Below are 17,600 nucleotides of genomic sequence, written 5' to 3'. Positions count from 1 at the left end.
CCACACAGAAACCAAAATGGTTCATTTGAAAATTGAGAACTGTGTTGCCAGGGTATTTCCCCCACAATTAGGTGTAAATTAAGGTCTGAATGTATAGAATCAATTTGCACACCTATATTCACGCACTCCAATTAGGCCAATCTAAACAATGTTTAAATTCTGTCTTTTTATGGGATCAATGTAACATATAACTGGAGAAAGAATAACAAGTGTTGCAAGAATGACAAAGAGGAAAAAGAAAGGTGGGCTTGGGAGTAATACAGCTACTCTGAATACCACTTCCATGAAGGTTCTCCTCCCTCAAGTGCCGCCACCAGCAGCCTTTCCCACAGGCTGTACGGAGGGAGGTGTGAGAGTGAAGTAGGACCTTTTCACCAGGCCTCTGAAAGATTCAGTTCCCCCGCCCTCTTCCCTCCCCATTCCATTTTTGTTGTGTGTCCTGTCTTCTTAGATTGGAAGCTTCCAGGCAAGGACTGAATATAAGTAAGCTACTTTGAGGGTACTTTCGGCTAAGAAGCAAGATAAACATTTTTTTTTAATAATGGCAACATTCCAGTTCATCCAGTGTTTCCAATTTTATAGTTAGTCAGGGATGACCACCCCACCAATTAAAATGAGGAAGGATATGAACTTACCCTCTCTCCCTTGCCACTAGTTTTTACTACTGTTGCCTCTGGGATAAGACCATATTTATTTGTTTGTCTGGCAGTATGATATATGTCTAATGGGATCCACCTAAGATTTTTCAATCATTACACTAAGAGAATATTTTTATGGGTCATCATATAGTTATTTACAAGGCTAAAGGAAAGTTGTCACACTACAGAGTTCTATGATACTAGAAGCTTGCAGCCGAAGAGATAGTTGGCTAGTTCAGATCAGTGTGTGAAATTTAGTCCCTCTTTTCCTTTAACCACTTCTTGCCTAAGTTCTCTTCTTCTGCCTCCTCCTCTTTCAACTGCCTTACCTGTGGATTCCCCACTCTTTAAGCTTCCCTGCTCCCCAGAATTTCTTTCCAGCTCACAGCCTCCTCAATGGGCTTGGGAGGATTTGTTGACCTTTGTAAGGTTTTATACTGAAACATTTATTCATCAAGAAATAATTAGGAAGTCTATGTTGCGTCCAATGGTGAAACCTCATAATAATTGGTTCAGCTAGTGTGATGGCATAGAATGCTCAGGAACATTCTGACTACGAAGAACAAAGCTTCCACAAAGTAACAATGAACTGAGATATGGGCGCCTGAGGTGAACGAAAATGAACTAAGATGAGTGTTTGAATTACAAGGCAATCAGAAGGTGATAGTCTCCCCCCAACCTTTTCTGATGGCCCTCTTAGTTACTGTTTTAGAAGGCTACAGGTAGGGGGAAATTGGCTGAAATGTACATGCCCTGTGGTGGGATTTGAGGGTTTCATGATTCCCCTTCTTCCCTCCCCTCTAATTCGAGAACTGTTCAAGGCAAGAAGGGGCTAATAAAAAGGAGGATCTGAAGAAACCTCATAGTGCTTAAGGTCAGTAGGGGCTGTATGCATACTGGAAGTGGGAAGAGGTGTGTTATGGTAGTTGGATAACAGAAAGTGGGCAATGAGTTGAAGAATACAACTTGAGGAAACAGTGGGTAGAGGTGGCAGACTAAAACAAAGAAAATATCAAGAAGTAAGCAAAACCTCACATAGGGCCTTATGACATGAGAGACTGTACACTATTGGGAGGAAGTAAGTAGACAGGAATTTGGGAGATTGTGAGCCAGGGAACCAAGGGGCAGAGGGTGCACGTGGTCTAGACACTATTTTGTACTTGGTTCCAGATGGTGGGCCCATGGGTTTCAGTTAAAGACAAAGTCGATCCCACAGTCCTGATGTCTACCCACCCCACTTGGTCTGTTGCACAATATTCTTAATAGGGGACACTATGTATACCATTAAATCAGGTTTCTTTTAAAATTCAGAACACCAATATCATGGTTATCCAATTTAGATGTTTTACCTGTCATGCTCTGTATTAAGCGGAAAGACCTGATTTTATGGATGGAAGTCAGAACAAGCTCAGAACTGAATGACAGCAAAGCACCGTCCATCTATATTAAAGTATATTTGCAAAATCACTAGAAAAGTGTGCATACAGCAAGTGTCTGATTTACAGGGCAATCAGAGGGTGGTAGACCCTTAGTACAAGTACAGACTCTTCTTCCTTCTCAATTGTAAATATGTTGCATTAAAAGCAACAAACTTCCTTCCCCTTTTGGCTTCCAAATATCTGTCAGCATCAGACAAAACTGGACTGCAATCATGCAAACATCATGAAACTGTTGACTACAAAATAGGACAGATTAGACCTGTGAGCTCTGGAGTATTAAATGAAGGTCTGGACGAAAATCCAAAAACAGAAACAAAGATTGGGGTGGGGGAGACACACAACCGCTTAGAGATACTTTAAAACATATAAATCTATTAAATAAATAAATACATTTACTATGGGGAACCTGCTACATTTCAGCTGTAGAAGGCCCCAAAGGACTCAAGGGCCACTTACACTGTGATGCAGGAGGCTGTAGTTGGTAACTAGTTAGCTGACACCATCCTACAGGATAGAGGTCAGGAGATTCACAATCTACCCATTGATCATATTCATCTTCCCAGCCATCAAAATGTATCCTCAGCAGACGATGGATAATGCGTGTTACTGTGGCCACACATACTAGACGAGGTTCCATGAGATCCACAGCTTCTAATTTCATTGCGACATGAAACCCATGGTTTGGAACTTCCTGGAAGAGAGAAGTACGACAATCACATCACATTATGTGTGAAAATCAAAGATTTGCTATTAAAACACAAAACTGCATCTCCTTCAAGACCTGTATTAACTTATTCTAACCCCTAGCCCCCAATATATTTTCTTAAGCTTGTGGGTTCTTTTGCCCTACCAACACCAGATAAGTAGTAACACTGGACCAAGCACAATACCGGGTGAAGGCTCTCCCAGAACCTCTGATGTTGTGCCAATATTTCCCAGAACCTGCTATCCATACTGTTCTTTCAATGGGAATGTGGTTTGGGAGATTCTAAATAGAGATGAATCTGGTATTGCACATACTTTACTTTCTATCTGGGGAAGATGAGACAATAAAAGAAGAGGGATAGCGCAAAGGTATGTATATTTGCATTAGGAAGAAAAATGGTCTCAAGGAAGTCTCTGAGGAGGGAAAAAGCATCTCCAAACAGCTCCAGGGTCTGGGATAAGAATCTGTTCCCAGTGCATAACAACCAGACCCTTTTCTTAGTATCTCCATTATATTAATTCCACTGCATGTAATTCCCTACTTTCATCTACCTCCATCATCTCCCCTTTTGTTGTACAATCCATACCATGTCTCCAAATTGCAATGTTTTTGGAAACTCAGATATGTGCTTCAGAATGGAACTACGCATGTTTAGACAGAAAAAAGTCCTACAACTACAAGCATTCCGCAGCCAGCAATGCTGGGAGTTGAAGGGCTTTTTTCTGTCTAAATATACATAGGATTGCGCCTTTAGTAAGTTTCTGCAAAATAGGGCTTGCAAAAACTGCACAAAATATCTGACTTTCAGTGTTGTATACCTTCAAAGGAAAGGGGGCACAGAAATGGCATAGCTGCTACAGCCAATCCATGATAATTCTTGTCCCGACAAAAGGTATTCTTAAAGCATTCAAGTGGTATTATTCACATGCCACAATGAGCACACTGCAATTTCCTGTCTCCCTGATAATTCAGCCTTAAATCTACATGCAAATTCCCTAGAAAAGAATAGTCTCTAACTCTCTTTTCTAGTTCTATTTACTCTGCTTAACGTAACACCTATGCATGAAACATTTTCCAGGTATCTGTGGGGGCAGAAAAGGGTTTAAAGACACAAAGTGCAGTTATATCACAAATATAAAACATTCTGATCAGACTGCTTACCTTGTTAAAGAGCTTCACAGGGGCTGCTACAGAACCCATTTCCCTGAGGTAGTCAAACCATTTGAAAGGTAGCTTTGCATAACCTACAAATGAATAGTTATTATGTAATAGCATCGCAAAACAATATCTCTCTCTAGAGCATTGTGCTAACATTCCTTAATATAGAAATAACATTTATTTAGCCACCCCATAATACTGGTTCTCTGGGCAGTTCACAAAATAAACAAATCATTAAAATGTAAACCAAAAACTATTAGAACTAAAAAAAACCACAATAAAAAAGAGATTTAAGTGGAGAGATGCAGATATAGGTTATTTAAAAGGCCTGGATGAATAAAAAAACCTGCCTGGCACTGAAAAGATCATCGAGATGGCAATAGACCTATCTGGGAATACTGTTTCATAACAGAGTTGTCACTACCAAAAAAAACCCTCTGTCTAGTGGTTACCTACCTTCAGGATAGCCTTACCACTAGACAGAATGAGGCAGCCACTGGAGATACTGGGTATTTTGCAGCAGCAGAAAAGTTTTACAAGACAGAGCTGTGTGTGCACACCACACTGCCCTGCACCTCCTAAATTAACTTGTGATGAAGGATGCTGTCCTACCACCAGTGCTCAAGTAAGACTGAACTGCCAGTCAAGATCTGTACACAAAATTTGGGAGGGGTGTGTGTGTCAGGAGACAATGTCTTGTCCTTTACCTCAGAGAAGTCTTAGGTCAGCCCTGCCCACAACACTTTATTTGGCAGGTCATACTTAAGATGATCTTAAGGTTCAGGTAGGCACATATGAAGCTCCCTTATACTGATTGAGATTATTAGTCTATCTAGACCATTATTCTCTCCTCCGACTGCCAGTACATCTAAACGATTTCAAGTGGAGGTCTTTTTTAGCTTATCAGAGATTCTTTTCCCTAAAAATTTCAGTGTGCCTAGTACTTTCTGCATCCAAAATTCCTGCCTGAAACTCTAGAGAGCCAATCAGTGTGGACAATACCGGGCTAGATGGACCAATGGTCTGACGCAGCAGAAGGCAACTTCCTAAATTTATGTTTTCATTAGATGTTCCTAATCCCAGCTGGTTGGAGACTTAAGCCACAGGAAGTAATCAACCCGATGAAGCAGAAGAAATGCTGTTACTGGGCTAGTCTTGCCTAGACAAGAAATAAAAAGCTTCACTGTCTTTATTAACGCATTGAGTTTTACTGTTGTATGACACCTTGGGAGGGCTGCTGCCCTGAAAGGCAGCCAAGAAATATTTTAAATAAAAATGAAATTAGAATTTTATATATATGGAAGAGAAGGCAGTAGAGCACCTAGCCCAATTATTTGCCCCATCCATACAATTCCTGCAAGTGGAATGGGAATCCCTCCCCCCTTGACTCTGCACTGATTGAAAAGCTCCTGGATGAAGCAAGACAGAGAAAAAAAGGTGACATGCCCTAACCAAGTCTGCTCAAAGGACACAGTCAAGCTGGCAACAAGGAAGCACTGTTTTCCACTAAACAATTAATATTGGCTAAGAAACTTCAAACTAGAGAATGAACTGATATGGAGGAAAGGATTTTGCAAACAAGCTTAAGAACTGGATTATTTTTACACAATACTGCCTGCAAAACATGGATATATTTATGGATAGAAAGGTATGAATACCTCGGGGTGGAGTTAGTTCTATCATGTTAATTTCACAGAAACCAACAGGGAATATAGAAGGGGAGGTGGCATGGTAACAAAACCAGTCAGAGCCATCTGCTGCCTCAGAGCCATCAATTCCAATCATAAGATATCCATCTGCTAGTACCTAGATAAAAAAAAAATAGAATTTAAAGTTTAGAAGTTAAACACAAAGCAACGCAAGAGGAAATAAACCAGGAAATGAAGAGTAATAAGCAAAAGGTCCAAGAAGAATCCAGCTGTGTAGATAGCCATTTGAATTTGGCAATGTATGTCAACGCAAAGCATGAAATGCACCATAAGATCTATGAATTATAAAAAAATATGACTAGTACATATGTAATGCTCCTAATCCCTTAAACATGATTAAGGGTGTAGATTGCCCTCAATAGGATTGCAGTCTTCCTCCTCTCCATTTGTGAAAGTCCTCCCCTCCATTAATCTTAATTATGGTTAATGCTCACAAAGGTTCTTTGTAAAATAAGGATTCAAAACAAAGGTTTAAAGACAGTTTTAAATCCTAGTTAACAGTGAACCTTGATTAGCAGTGTGTTTAAGCTCTGTACTGACATAAGGTTTAACAATAATTAAGGTTGGCAGGGGAAAGATAAGGGAGTGTGCAATTCCCCAGCCCAATCCCAAATCCACATGTAAAGAGATTGGGGTATTACACGTGCACTGGGTTACAGGGAACAATAGTGTAATGAGTGTTTCTATGTTAAAATAAGTACATTTTAGTGCTAGTGTTGACAGAGACGTGTTAAAATTTCAGGCTTCCTTTCAGAGTTGCATCTCAAATATGACAGACTCTCTTGAGCATAATAGCCCTATAGATTTAGAATTGGCTCTAAATGGGCTTTGCAACGATGCACTAATAATTCACAGGCTAGGTTTTTAGTTTTACTCTTTGGGTTGAACAGTCAGACCTGGCTCACATGACCATTGTGGCTTAAACAAGCTATAGTACATGCCATTTGCCTAATTATCTGCCCTGGCAAGGCTTGTCATGTCATCTAAACCTGGGTGGCATAGCTTGTTGGAGGGGAAAACATCCCTGAAACAAACAATGGCATGTTGTTGGAGGGCAAAACAACCCTGAAATAACCCAACAACAGTCTATGGTTTCCCCCTCCAACAAGCCATGCCATCTGGGCTTGGATGACACAAGCTGCACTCAGGCAGGCAACTAGGCAATTGGCACCCGGCATGCGCTGTGGGTTGTTTAAGCCACGGTGGTTGTGTGAACTGGACCTAAATGTTAAGAAACTGGCTCAGAACAGTCATGTAGCATTATCAACCCAGGGACATTTTTGTAATGCGGTCATTGAATTCTATATTCTAATATAGAGATGTGAAGGCCCAGGGGGAAAATTTGGGGGAGGGGGATGTTTCCCCCCATTTTTTATGAAGCCTTTTTGTTTTGTTTTTCCGAAAAGTTGAAGAAAAAATAGAGTATGGAGTGTTGATGAATAAAATGTTTAAGACAAGTTTTTCAGATATTTAGTTCTCCAAATGATTTCTAAAAAACTACGTGCAGTATTATTGCAATTTCAGTGCACCAAGGACAAGCAAAGCCCTAGAATGCAAACTGATACTACAACCCTCAAATGCAAGAGGAAGATGCATTTCTGCCTCTAGGAGGCAGCACTGTCATTGGAGCAGAGACTGAAACTGATAGTGATAGCTACAGATCAGAAAATGAATCTGATTAAATTTCATGCATATTCACTGATCTTGGTCCCCTTTTTTCTAAGTTCTTTTTATGGGAATGGGTGCTTTATGTCTGCTTGACACTGTGGAGGATTAATAGAGACATAAATAATTTTCTTTGTTACTAATGTTGATGGTTTCTTCTGTTTTGTTTTTTTTGCCTGCTCCTCAAAGTGACAAAACCAGAGGTTCCTTACAGTTCAGGAGCTTGTAGCTCCATTTATTACACACACAAAAAGTAAAAATTTAAAAAAGTAAATCCAATTTGTAATAATTGATTGAATACAGTGTACTTTTAATATACCAGATGTAATAATTTTATGCCAAACCAACGTGTACATAATTATATTTGATGTTCCTAAAGTAAAAAAAGTGACTTTCAATCTGTAAAAATTACTAATATTGCATCCCCCCCTTCATTTTTCAAAAAATTTCAGTTCCCCCCCCTAAAAAAACGGGTTTTTTTTTCCATGACTTCAAAAATTTCTTGAAATTTTACATCTCACTAGGTAGTATGCAAGATATTTAACATTTAAATAAATTAGACTTTGAACAAATTGGTTGATTTTGGCTCCCCTCCCCATCTTCTGAAACCTACCTTTCTAATCGTTGCCACACATATTGCAGAAAGGTTTAACGGATCTATGGCTTCCAATTTCATTCCCTCCTTGAACCATTCTCCACTTGACTCAGTATCTTTTACCTAAAGAAACCATAGCAAATATACTTCTGAAGCAACAAGTGGGAGCGACGCAAAGCCATAAAATAAGCACGGCCAACAACAATTTGCCAAAAACTTCTCATAATGCATTCTTGTTGTACACACCTATACCATATACATATTAGAGCAGCTTAGCATCAAAACCATGCACATTTTGATACAAGTGTGAAATTTGGTATGGTAATATTTATTACGATGTAGATTAAAATTAGATAGAGGGGCATCTCAGGAAATCACCATAATTGCCGCCATCTTGGAAAATGGCACCAAAACTTCAGTTCTCATAACTGTTATTTTTAATCTCACAGAAAAGATGTCTCAGCACACTATTCAAGAGCATAAAATTTGCTACAAAAAAGCTCCTTATCAATCTTTTCTAGAAGCAATGCTTGTCGAGATATTAATGTTTTATTCCTACCCATTTGTCTGAGAAGTCAACAAGATGCACTATCACACCCTCAGTTCAATCTTCTACATTGTGTAATAGAAACACAAAGTAGAAGATTGTTTGGCAGGTGGGGAAGAGGGAATTAGTGATTATTTTAACTAATTCCCTCTTCCCCACCTGCCAAATCTATGCCTCAATACATATTCTTGTTCAAAAAAGGTTTAAAAAATGACCTCTGAAAGTTTCAGGCTTCAGCAGAAAATTGAAATGAGGGTGAGATAGTGCATCTTGTTGACTTTTCAGACAAATGGGTAGGTATAAAGCTTTAATATCTTGACAAGTGTTGCTCCTAGAAAAGAAGAAGCTTTTTGTAGCAAATTTTATGCTCTTTAATATTGTACTGAGGCATTAAAAATAACAGTTATTGTGAGAAAACTGGATTTTAGGTGCCATTTTCCAAGATAGCAGCCATTACAATGATTTCCTGAGATGCCCCTATATTTAGCTTTCTTTCAAGAAAGGAGGCTTACATTCAAGGAAGCTTACAATGATAAATAAAAGCATGATTAAAATAATACAAATACATTAAACACACAATTAAAAACACAGTAATAGCACCAACCCATCAGACCTGCTTACATGCCAAAGGTCTGCTTGAATAAAAGTGACTTTGCCTGCTGGCGGAAGGACAACAATGAGGCAGCTTAGCCTCCTTTGGCTGAGAATTTCAGAGCCTGGGAGTGGCCACCATGAAGGCCTTCTCTTGCATTGCCACCAAATGTGCCAGTACTAAGAACCTGTTCTGAAGATCTTAAAAATCCCTCAGGCTCAGTCATATTTTTATGGCTGTTTTATCTATTTCTGTGCTGTCTGTTTGGTATTGTATTTTAATCTTTTAAATATTATATTGTATTTTTAATCTGCTTGTATTTCACTATTCTAATTGATGTAATCTGCCTAGAAAACATTGATTATTGGGCAGATTACAAATACAATTAAGTAAAACTGTTGCATAAATTGGTCAGAATGGGCTATCTGGTGGTCCATCTCACAGGTCAGAGCATAATAAGCCTTTGAACATTACACTGTTGACTATTAGCTTTTCATATTTCCATGATGATCAATGATCATGTGAAACATTAATACCTTAGCAAATAAATGTGGGGGTGCATCAAAGTGAGAGTCCTGTTTCTTGGCGACATCTGGGAAGAGGGAAAAAAAGATTAAGACTTCTACTTTGTTTCTATTTCAAATATAGGATCTCTTAAAAAATTAATGGTCCAATGTTTACAATGAAGCCTATTGAAACGAAACAAAAACCATAGTGTGAAATGTTAAGTGTGTCAATAAAACTTGTTTACATATTTAAGTTACCTCTGCCTAAAAGAATAAATATGATGCTAGCTTACCAGATCTTTTGAACCGATGTCCTATACTTCGAGACCAACCAATGGGATGAATGAGTGGGCTGTACATATGGCACCAGAAGTCATCTGTTTTGTCTTCACTTTCTTCATATACTAATCTTAGCCTGCCTCCTATTACGCTGTCTACAATTGCTACCCGTGTTCGGCAAAGATGTGTTTTATCTACAACTTCTACTCTCATAGAAGGCTTGAAAGGATACTGCATGCTTTCCGACACCTGAAAACAAGTAATAGTGTTAATATATGTGCATCTCTAAATGCAATATTCTACATTTTTTCATACAATAATGCCCATGTGAATTTGCTCCTTCCCACAAGGAACCCCCCACCTCCCACAGCTCTGTAAACCGAAATTGGAAATGGTCCTGCTCCAAACCCCTTTCTTTATCTAATGTTAGACTGATGGGGATAAGGAGAGTTCCTTCTCAGTGGGCTACCCTCATTAAATAATTATTTCCAAAACAGCTTGACAAGCCAGCTCTACTTTCACCTTTAGAAATATTTGTTTAAAAATTTAACAGACTTTTGGAGAGGGAGGGGTTTTAATGATGAGAGCCTTTTATATTTTGTTAATTGATTTCCTATCATTTTTATTGTTTTTATATTATGTTGAAAGCCACCTTAATGGCTCTGCAGAGCTGAGTGTCAGGATATACTTTCCAAAACGAACAAACCCCATATGTAATTATCTGAGGTCAAGTCTATGCAGGCAAGGCACACACATGCACACACCTGCTCTCACTCACATTTTTGGTCTAATGGTTAATCTTTCTGGTGCCTCAATACCATGTCCAAGCCATTTATTTAATTTAGTCTACCAATGTTCATTAAGGGTTAATAAGGCAAGTTGGTTTCATATGGAAGAGTGCCTTTCTTGTATGATGCAGTTCTCTACCCCATGAGATTAGAGTAAGTCTTTTTTTGGTTCTTTTCAAATATAGGTGAAAATCTCATTAATCTGCCAGGCTTAGGTTTTGGGTCTGGCTGTTGCTGCTGTTTTGTTGCCAATGTTTAGATGTTAATTTTTAGTTGTAATCATGATTTTTAGATATTGGGTTGTATCCAGATGTATGAAATGGGGCTGGTGCAAGGACACTTTTGTGCGTATTCGAAACAATCAATCGTGCACTAATGGGGGCACCACAGCTTCCTGAGAAGCCCAACATAATAATGGTAAAGGGTTTCTAATAAATCCAAGGTTTAAAAAAATCAATCGATAAGACTTCAATGCACCAACACAAGCAGCAGATAGATATGCACTTTAATCTTATGCACTTTAACCTAGTTTGGGTAGGGAATATGAAGATGAGCACAGCTAGGTAGTGACAGAATAAGGGTATTGTCCCATATTTTGCTTCTCTATTATCTAGTTGATCGGGCTGAATAAATGTCTTTATCTATAGGGTATCTTTTATAGAAGCCCACTGAAGGAGACTCTCGAAAAAGATTTGGGTTTTACGTTGAACAATTGAAATAGATTTTAGTTGGTTTTGTTTTATACTACGGTAATAGATTTTGGCTTTCTGTACTTATATATTGTAGTCATCTTCAGAATTTATAAATTGCTTACACTGTACTTTTGGAATTTAATTTGGTAGATTTTTACCAGCTTTTTCCAATATGCTGTATTAATTACCTTAACCCAGTTTTTGTCAGGCAACGATTGATTGGGTTGGGATGTATTTCCTATTTTGTTTGCCTTCTTGTAATCAGGCTTACCTTCTGAGAGAAGTCAGGAGGAAGAGTTTTGGCACCAGTGAGTCGTTTCACCAGGAAAGCTTTCCAGTTTGTGTACTTGTGCTGAATAGCTGTCAACGTTCAGAAAAAAACCGAGCATTAGCCATTTAATTGCTTTGTAAGAAACATTTGTACTGTGAGACATTGAATGAGCAACTTCAAAGTTTTCTGACCAGACTTTAGTGGTAATGCAGATGCATTATCTGTTATGCAAGTACATTCATGATTTTGATAACCCCGTGACTGAGGCCCAAACATCTTCATACACTTACTACGTAGTACGTGAAATAAATAAATAACTGATTAACCTGTCACTGACAGATTTTTTCCCCCCATGTTGTATTTTGGGTTTTGTGAACCACCCAGAGAGCTTTGGTATAGAAATTAAATTAAATTTACGTACATCGAGGTGGCACTAGAGGTTTCCCACTGGTTGCACACCAACCAACCGGATGGATATCAAGACCACAGATGTTACACCAGAAGTCAAGACTTGAATCATTTTCAAAGCCTTCGTATCTTAGTAAAGCATTGTAACCTGAAAGAGAGCAAACTCGCATGCTGATTCTTATCACTCTTAATGAAGGAATGCATAGAAACTAATCACCCTCCTTTTGTAATAGCTTCCAGAAAATGGGAACTGATGCTAGAAGTGCTATCCAGGGCTACTGCCTGTACTGGTTCTGAAAGGCTACTCCCTTTTTTAGAGGCCAATAAAAGCAGGAAAGGAGAGGGGGAGAGGTTAATGTGCAATGTCAAACAGGCAAAGGTCTTATAATGATACCACTATATACTATTGCAAAGAATTTTTTAGAAGACATTTTTCTGGACTTTTAATGCAAATTGTTTCACATGGCACTACTATTTAGGGGAAGGCAGTTTACAGAATCTGCATTTTCAATGCGGCAGATCTACAATAGATCATTGCTTCTTATTAAAACATCTAGCAGGGAAGTATACATCTCCCCCTTACCACTTTCTTTTTGCCGCATTTGTAGATTTTAGAGCGGCCTTTGACTCCATACCCCGACCTCGCCTGTGGCGGAAGTTAACACTACTAAATATAGACCAGAGGTTACTTAGAAGAATACAGGGGCTGTACTATAACTCTAGCCTATGTGTGAGAACCTCCATAGATGGTGATTTATCAGAGCCCATCGCCGCTAACAAAGGAGTACGGCAGGGGTGTTTGTTAGCTCCACTGCTATTTAATTTATATGTAAATGATATTGTTTCCTCCTTGTCCAGCCCTGATTTCAACCCACCCCACCTGAAGGATAGGAACATCTCTGTGTTATTGTACGCAGATGCTGCTGTCCTCCTTTCATACACTCAAGTGGGGATGCGAAGGATGTTAAGAGCTCTAAGCACATACTGTACGAGTGAAGCTCTCCAGATCAATTATGATAAAACCAAAATCTTAGTTTTTTGGGGGGGAAAGAAGATATACCGCTGGCAGATTGACAACCGCCAGCTCGACCAGGTGAATAAATACAAATACTTAGGAATAACAGTCCAGAGTTCAGGATCTTGGTCTGAGCACTTAAAAGTAACAGCTTTATCAGCCAATGTAACAGCAAATGCTATCTTCCGTTTTGCAGCTGGGCCTGGGGGGAAGATGACAGCTCCCCTAATAGAACTGTTTAAAACTAAATTACTCCCACAGATCCTGTATGGGGCGCCTGTATGGGCCCATGCAGATATTACACCATTAGCGATTGAGCAACATAAATTTCTAACCAGAGCGCTTGGGGTCCCCAGATCAACATCCAAAGATATTATCCGGCTGGAAACAGTGTGTCACTCAATTCAAACGTTAACTCTAAAAGCAGCAATCTCCTTCTGGCTAAAGATACTGTTCCAGTTGGTTTCTCCACTGGTTATGGCCACACACAAGGACATAGGGAAAGATTCATGGGCAGAAAAGATGAGCTATTCTGTATCCAAATTGGGCTGCTCACAAGTTTATCTCCTTACAAGAGGGTTTGATGGGGCTAAAGAGGAGATCTCAAGAAGACTGTATGATTGTGAAATACAATCATCATTGGCTGTCATCAAAGCAAGCCATTCAAATATGATATACAAAAGTATAATTATTGCCCTGGGAAAAGTTCCTTTATACTTAACTTCTGTTACCTCACATGACTTGAGATGGTTATTTACCCGGTGCAGGTTAAATTCACTCCAGTTAATGGAGGTGAAAGTGCATTACAAGATCCATCCACACGCTAAAGCAGACTGCCCAGCTGGCTTCCCCAAAATTGAGGATATGACACACTTTCTAGTTGAGTGTCCAGTGTATGTTGAGCTGAGGAAGCAATACCTTGAGCCCCTGATTCCCGGGTTCAACCACATGTCACCTAAAAATGTAACTCAGATATTATTGTTAGGCTCTGATCATTATATATCATTCAGGACTGCCAAATTTGTACAGCGGGCGCTGGAGGTACGGAAGCTTTTGTTTGCTATATAGGATCAAATTTTACTAATCTGAGATTACATGCAGGCCAGTACTGGTACTGCAATTGAGCCTACTATCAGTTTTATATTATTATCTTGTATTATTCTTCTGATTGCAATGAGACGGTGTATGGACATGCTATTATGTTAATATATTATTTTGCTACTATTTTATTTGTTTGCGATTGGCCTATTCGGATAACAAGCAATAAAGATTGATTGATCAGAATCTGCATTACTCTACAACTGAAGCTTGACTCCTCCCACAGTATGATTCAGCATTATGTTAAATAGGCACAGGCAGGAATCAGTTGGAGGACACATGATCAGGTCATTCCCAGCACTGATCGGTCAGTCTGAATTTCTCTCCCTGGGAGTTGCCCAGTCCCCATAGAAATACCTTTGTTTGTTGAAATTTTCCTGATAAGTTTTAGTTAGTTAGCCAATTCTATGTTTCATTTTATTCTTAAAGCAATGGACCATTTCTGAACTGCTCTCTGCTTGGTTCTTGAACAAATATACTCAGTTGGAAAATGGAGTTGCGTTAGTTAAACTGTAAGTTAATCACTTACAGCCAAGGTTTCAGCTGTAAGTAATTTTATGCAGCTTTTAAAAGTCCATCACCATAGCACCTGGCATATTGAAGGTACAGAGATGTTAAATTTTTAGCCTTTCTCATTCTTTGGAGGCTGATGGGGAATAATTGCATCTGTTCATCCTATTCAGTCATGTTTGACAAAGTTTCAAATTGTTTATCACTTTAATTTCTACAGTACAATTTTTAGAATTGTTGAATGGTACCAGAGATGTTAAGCGCTCTGCTGGCAGAAATACTTTTCACGTTTTAGCTTGCCCCACTACAGCAGCCTGATGACCAGACTATTCAACTCAGAGCACTTATCCCTACTGCTGTGCACTCTGTTTTAAGAAATAGTTCTAATCATAGAATCATAGAATAGTAGAGTTGGAAGGGGCCTAAAGGTCATCGAGTCCAACCCCCTGCTCAATGCCATCAATCGTTTCTAGACAGTTATATTTTAAAATAAATGATCTTATTCAAAATGAGTGACCTGCTAATTTCACAATTCCAGCAATCCAGAAGACTTTGGTAGGTAGACTGCAGTCTGAGTTAGGAACTTCTACACGCACACCTTCTGAGATGTCACCCCAACAAGTCCCCATAGGTGCCTGCAATGGAAGTTGAAAAATAGAAATGTCACATTACAAAAGTAAAAAAAAAGTAAAGATACATATTTATACTTATTTTAAATTAGCAGAACAGATACTCTTTGGGATGATGATGATGATGATGATGATGATGATAATAATAATAATAATAATAATAATATTTCTTACCCGCCTCTCCCTTTGGATCGAGGCGGGGAACATTAGTGCAGGAATCAACACATTTTTTTAAAATTCTTGATTTTACATTAATCTGGGTAGGCCTGCCTGAAAAGGCTAGTCTTCAAAGCTGCCTTAAAATCACAGAGAGAGTTAATATTACGAATCTCCTCCAGTTCCATAATCCAGGGGCGACAGAAGAAAAAGTCCTCTGGGAAACTGATGTCAGCCTAGTCTTGGCTGACTGAAGTAAGGTCTCCCTAGAGGACCTGAGTGTGCAGGGTGGACTGTATGGAAGAAGGCGATCCCGCAGGTAACCTGGACCTAAACCATTTAGGGCTTTAAAGGTAATGACCAACACTTTGTACTTTGCCCGGAAATTAATCGGCAGCCAGTGGAATGATTTTAATGTTGGGGTAATATGCTCACCCCTAGATGTACCGGTGACCAACCTGGCTGCCATATTTTGAACTAGTTGAAGTTTCCAAACTAGGTACAATGGTAGCCCTATGTACAGCGCATTGCAGAAGTCGAGCCTTGAGGTTACCAGCGTGTGTACAACCGTCTTTAGGTCTTCTAACTCTAACAAGGGGCGCAGCTGGCGTATCAGCCGATGAGCTATCTTGTTACTGTTTGTAGAACTGGTAATTCATGGCTTACCTTTGCTGATGAGAATAAACCTCTCCTTCCCCCATCCATGACTAGTGAAGTTTTATTTTAGTTTTCAGTAACCTCATAATTAAAACTTGATGTTATACTCTGAGATCCTTTGTTGAGTTAAGGGTTTGTGGTAATATTTCTCCGTAAAAGTGATGTCTGAAGAAAACGGCTGGGATAGCTTCCCCTTGCTAGCAATGGCCAATGTGTGGGAATTAGTAGTTACAATTCTTTGAACATAGAAGAAAAGACTTCAGTTGTGAAGGGAAAGTAAGTGAACATGGAATATGGATTCTCTGTAGGTTGTAACTACTACATAAACATATAACATGTTAACAGTACAATCCTAAGCATGTTTATTCAGAAGTCCCATTGATCCCAATGAGGATTTCTTCCCAGGGGGGGCTTTACTGTGTCATATTTCTTTTCTAGCATACTCAAAAGTAGTGACTACAGCCAATTTAAAGGACAGAAATCATATTCCAAGGCTGCAATGCTAAATATTTATTAATGAATTAGGCCCACTAAATTCAATGGAACGTATGTTTAGGATTGGGCTGCAAAATCTTAACCAGTTAAGACTAGGCTGATAATCAAATGGATTTCTGACGAATATAAAGTAGTACATTATGAAGTGATTATTTAAACAAATGTATTTTCTCCTGTATGAATCTAAATAGGTTGTGAACAAGGCTATGCTGCTTTTGGGTTCATTCTGGCCTTTGACAGCATCTGACAATGGGGAATTTATTTTTTTATTTTTTTATTACATTTTTATACCGCCCAATAGCCAAAGCTTTCTGGGCGGTTCACAAAATGGCTGAAGAAACCTAATTAGTGAAGTTTCTAAATCCCTGGACTCCCAACTGGAAAACATTTGGGAGAAATATCAAGCCAGTTAAGAATATTATTATCCAATTGTTGCTGAACATTCACCCTCTAATTGCTTTTTGGATATTAGTAACCATAGTTTTAGAAAATATAAGAAAACAGAAGTAAAATATGGAGGCTGAAGCAAGCAAGCATGTTCTGTTAAAAGTTGTTTAATATGCAAAATATTATGAAGGCTTCCATAAAGGAGACCAATAATTACTAGCAATGATGACGATGATGACAATGATAGTAACGAGGTGACCTGATAAGCTTGAGGATGACTGATTTAGATTGGATGTAATAAAAAATTTCTAACAATTACACACGTTGCTTAACAAATATTGCCATCTTCTTTATTGCTTAACAAATATTGCCATCTTCTTTACTGCAAGCCTTTAAGAATGGTACAATATTCAGGCCTTTTAGAATGATGCTTCCCTCACTCCTGGTTTTATTGCTGCAGTAGGAAACCTAGGTAGGGGAAATATCTATTGCACAGCTAATATAGTTTCTAGCATTCTGACCTCCTCAAGGTTCTATGTAATTATGTCCCACAGCACTCTAGGCTATATGGGCCTCTTTTGGTTTACCTGGCTTCAACAAAACATCAAGACAGATCACATTTTAAGACATCCATTAGACAGTTCTATATTTTTTTAAAAA

At 38.8% G+C, this 17,600-nt stretch overlaps 1 protein-coding gene across 3 annotated transcripts in view; it reads right to left on the bottom strand.

Moving 5' to 3' along the window:
• MBTD1 (mbt domain containing 1) overlaps positions 1 to 17,600 on the bottom strand; it is a 58,790-nt gene that overhangs the window by 17,666 nt on the left and 23,524 nt on the right. For all 3 annotated transcript variants that reach the window (XM_063120216.1, XM_063120213.1, XM_063120214.1), the window contains exons 6-14: positions 15,134 to 15,251; positions 12,007 to 12,141; positions 11,586 to 11,674; positions 9,849 to 10,083; positions 9,586 to 9,641; positions 7,929 to 8,033; positions 5,600 to 5,747; positions 3,945 to 4,027; positions 2,534 to 2,768 (exon numbers count right to left, since the gene is read on the bottom strand). In XM_063120216.1, the coding sequence (XP_062976286.1) occupies positions 2,534 to 2,768; positions 3,945 to 4,027; positions 5,600 to 5,747; positions 7,929 to 8,033; positions 9,586 to 9,641; positions 9,849 to 10,083; positions 11,586 to 11,674; positions 12,007 to 12,141; positions 15,134 to 15,251 (1,204 nt within the window). The remainder of the gene's footprint in view (positions 1 to 2,533; positions 2,769 to 3,944; positions 4,028 to 5,599; positions 5,748 to 7,928; positions 8,034 to 9,585; positions 9,642 to 9,848; positions 10,084 to 11,585; positions 11,675 to 12,006; positions 12,142 to 15,133; positions 15,252 to 17,600) is intronic.

The sequence above is a fragment of the Elgaria multicarinata genome, chromosome 3, assembly GCF_023053635.1.
Source record: "Elgaria multicarinata webbii isolate HBS135686 ecotype San Diego chromosome 3, rElgMul1.1.pri, whole genome shotgun sequence".
NCBI lineage: Eukaryota > Metazoa > Chordata > Lepidosauria > Squamata > Anguidae > Elgaria > Elgaria multicarinata.
The sequence above is the reverse complement of the archived record's forward strand: the minus strand, read 5'-3'. Positions and strand labels throughout refer to the sequence as shown.